At 34.1% G+C, this 4,244-nt stretch overlaps 1 protein-coding gene across 1 annotated transcript; it reads right to left on the reverse strand.

Annotated features, from left to right (window-relative positions):
* LOC109232460 (probable E3 ubiquitin-protein ligase ARI8) lies at window positions 933-2,805 on the reverse strand. Its single transcript, XM_019398235.1, has 2 exons — window positions 1,278-2,805; window positions 933-943 (listed from the first exon to the last, which is right to left on the reverse strand). The coding sequence occupies exons 1-2, from the start codon at window positions 2,803-2,805 to the stop codon at window positions 933-935; spliced, it is 1,539 nt and encodes a 512-aa protein (XP_019253780.1).

Consider the following 4,244-nt stretch of genomic DNA (forward strand, 5'->3'; position numbering starts at 1 on the left):
TCTCCGCCTTGCTCCCAATGTGTTCTTGCCTCCTTAGGTCGAATCTATGTCCAAAATATGTCCCCTCCTTGTTCTTGGCCGGCCTCCTTTGTTTAATATAGGGTTTAGGACTTAAAATCCCATATTTTGCACTTTAGTCCCTGAAATTTTTGCTTCCTGCCGCGGTCCCACCGCGGTCGCGGTCAAACCGCGGCCAAACATACTCTCTGATTCTTCAGTTGTCCGCGAGTACACTCTGCCGCGGTTCCACCGTAATCGCGGTATTTCACCCTCTTCCGTTTGGAATTTGGAAAAACATAAAACATGAAAGTTGTAGCCCTTTGAGTTATCTTTCCAACCATATATTGTGGAGCCCAAATGGAGTTCTGAGCAAAAAGTTATGTCTATTTTACTAGATAGTGCGCAATATGCCTCCTCGAGTCTTCGTTCGTACTTAATTATCAAATTTGACCCCCAAACATGATCCCGGCTTAATTCCTTGAACTTTTACTCAAACTTTAAAGCTCCAAATCACTTAAATGCATTCCATAACATCTATATAGCTCGAAATCACACCTACAAGGCATAAAACACACAATTAGTGCAAAACACTAGCGATTAAAGCTCAAACTCAATTAAAGTGCAGTAAACTCGAGTGTAATAAGCGACTAAAATATGCAATTATAGCCTATCATCAGTAGCTACGAATGGTAATTAGGCAAATTATAATTACTTGGCTCTAACTTATAGTGGTTTAGGAAAATTTCTCAATTAAATTATGGGTAAAAATATACCACTTAAAATCCTGTAGTAACTTATTTGGATAAAACTTGAGCTTTTCTTAAAATAAATACTATGCATACATTGTTCCTTGGTATCTTGCAAATTAATGTCCATTTCTTTCTCATATTAATTAACCCGATCATTCATTCATACAATAAAAATGCATCCATCTAAAACAAGCCTGGAAGAAGAAGATAGAAATTAAACAAACAAAATTTAACATAATCATAACTGAAACAAATGATATTAAATGAAAACAAATTCGGCATAATAGAAATTGAGAAAAAGTCGAAGCTTTAGGTTACTATTCTATAATCTATCGACCAACTTATTAAGGTAAAAAAAGAAAAAACAACACCTCTTCTAAATTCAGTAACTAATTTATTCTCATACTCTGACTAACTCATCCATGGCTGCATTCATCGGATTAAATTTTCTTCAATCTACCACGCACATTTGACAAACAGTATGAAAATCTTCATTCAAGAAAGTACACCTGTCACATGCCCACATACCTGAATCATCAACAGCAATATTACTCATTTGTAATTCCCTTTTTCTCTTGTATTCTTCTGGATTCACATCAATGAGTCCATTTTCTAAGGCCGTAACCAACTTGTCAAAGTAATTTCCAGTAACTTTAGTCAGACCAATGAGTTTCGAACGAAAAAGTTCATAATTCTTATAAGACCCTTGCTCAGTATAATCCAATTTCTTAGTAGATCTAAGATGATCTAATAATTCTTGCTCTACACAATGATGAAGTCGCTCTAGACCTGCCCCTGCCTCCCTTTGCAAATACTCGAAAAATTGTGTTTTCGCCTTATCCTCTTCAGGTAAATAAAATCCATAAGCATAAGACCATTTCAAGACTCTTCTACATTCAACAATTTGTTGCCAAGCTTGTATAATGAATTCCAATTGAGTCTCAGGTAAAGAGTGTAATTCACTTAGCTTTTTCACTCCTTCATTTTTCATCTCATTTAAATCCTTTAAAGCTTGTTGTTTTGACTTCTCATTTGACACCCATCTCTCATAGTAATGTATGTACCTTAGAATATTTTTCTTGGCTTCTTTTACCTCTTTGTTTTCCTTAAAACCATTACATCCACCAATACAAGAGCCCCATTTTGTCAAACAAAGCCAACAAAAGTCGTAGTTACACACACAAGTCATATGCATACATCCTTTATTTTTCTGAATGGATTTATTACACTGAGGACATTTCTTAGTGAAAGTCAAAATCCATTTCATATTCACAGCTTCTTCAAAATTCCTCGTTTTCCATTTTTCTATAGTGTCACATTCAATCGGTCGATGAATTTCGTCCAAGCAATTCCAACAAAAACCATTAGAACAATCACAAATCACATCATAATTTTCACTTCCAATTTCAAATTCCACTGCATATTCACATCCAGGAGCAGGACACCACTTAATCTTCCTATTTTCTTCAACATAAGATCTAAACATATAATCATAATACTTCAATTTATCTTTCTCACATACTAACTTAACAATCATACTTTCACCTACCATCATATTACAAGATGGATCAGGACAACGTAAAACAAGACATTTAGGACCATCATTAATTGACGTACTAATGTAACATTCCCAACATCCTTTACAAAAAGGATGTTGTTTACAAGCAGCAAAAGCAATATTATCAACAGTATATTCATCAAAACAGATCCCGCAATTGACATTATCAGAATCCAAACACTTAGTTTCTTCTTTCTCCAATATTAACATACCTATAGCCTTACTAACCTCGAGTTTATTAGCGAACCATTCTTCGTTAGCTTTAGTCATGTTCCAATTATAATGGAGAAGAAGAGCCAAAGCAACGTCTCTTTTAACCGAAAGAATCGTTATAGTTTTCGATATATCATCGTTGATGAGTTGATGAATGTCAGTATCCTTCAATATTGTGTAATCTTTCTCATTATCTGAGTTGATAATTGGTTCATCACTGAAAAAATCTTCCTCCTCCTGCTCCGGCTCAGAATCCATATCATAAATATCATGATCGGAATCCATTAGTAAAATTTTGATAATGCTGAAACTAGAAAGACAGTACTAATAAACCCTAGAGAAGTTGTAGGGCTTTTTGGAGGAAAAGAAGGCTTGTAGGGTACGTATATGTTTATGCTTTAATAAGGTAATTTAATTTAAGAGATAAATATGTGCTTGAAGCCCAATAAGAGACAACCTAAACCAGAAAATATATACTAGTACTATATTACAAAGGCCACTATTTATGTTTTATTCCCTTTTTTAAAACCTTTGCAAAACCTAAACCATAAAAATACGGCATGTCCGTTTTTTATGCCAACACTGTCTGTATTTGTCCACTTTATTATAAAAACTTTGCAAATTATAACCTCCTCTTTATTATGTGGTCTGACACATATAGTAATGTGAGAGGATATCTAACAATGACCTGATATATGTATCTTAACATGTAATCAAAGGTTTCACCATCTCAAAACGAGGTTTAACTTTGGCATGCCTCCTTGTTAGGGAGCACTCTCCCTGAATGGGGTCCTACGCGGTGCGAATTCGATAATATTCAGACTCCAATGCGGGATACCGAGTGGGAAATTAAAAAAAAAAAAACTTTTGATGATTAACAAACGAAATGTGAGCTTGTGTGAATAGGATTCTAGACTGCATTGAAGAAGCTCTTGATTATCATCTGTCTTTAAAAATGTTATTATCATCTGGATAGGAAAGAGGTACCATTTTTTTGATATTATCGTAAGAAGGAATTTTATTTCTTGATCAATTTCCATCCAAAAACGATATTTTGAAAAGTATTGCCATATCCCACAAATAATTATTGACAACAGTAAATAATTATTTTATTGTAAATAAAAAAGTAAATAATCCTTCTGGGTCACAAATCTGTCTATTGTATTATTAAATGGAACTTGTTAGTAAATTGTATTCGAAAAATAATTCTGGAGAAAGGAAATAAAATAACGTATAAATAAAAATGTAGAAGAAACATAATTTAATCCGAGCCTACTGAATTAACAGTGTTTCCTTAAGGAACTTAATCCCCTCTTAGTATCCCGAAGTTGTGGATTATTTCCTCCCAGGATAGAACGAATTACACACTGGTGTAGCGGTACTTGAAACCCCAGCGTTTCAGCGAATACAATGATTGGTAGCAAATCACACTTACTGTTGCTTTCTTTGTAGTTAAAACAATGCAGAAGAAAGGAGGAGAATTCAGAATTTTGTATGAAAAATCTGAGAGAATGCACTGTTATTTATAGCCAACATGTTGAGTTCAAATGAAGAGGTGCAATTCTTCAGAGGTCAGTTATGACTGTTCACGTAAAACGACCATAACGTAAATGGCCATTTACACAAATTAAAACGGGAATACAAACGCAGAGGAAACTTAATTTTTCGTTGCAAAAAACGGATAATTTGGATTCAATATTAATTTTCCGTTACAAAAACGGATA

Source organism: Nicotiana attenuata, chromosome 9 (assembly GCF_001879085.1).
Source record: "Nicotiana attenuata strain UT chromosome 9, NIATTr2, whole genome shotgun sequence".
In the NCBI taxonomy this organism is placed as follows: Eukaryota; Viridiplantae; Streptophyta; class Magnoliopsida; order Solanales; family Solanaceae; genus Nicotiana; species Nicotiana attenuata.

Excerpts from the sequence above, each read along its gene's own strand:
- LOC109232460 (XM_019398235.1), bottom strand. The coding sequence starts at position 2,805 with ATGGATTCCGATCATGATATTTATGATATGGATTCTGAGCCGGAGCAG.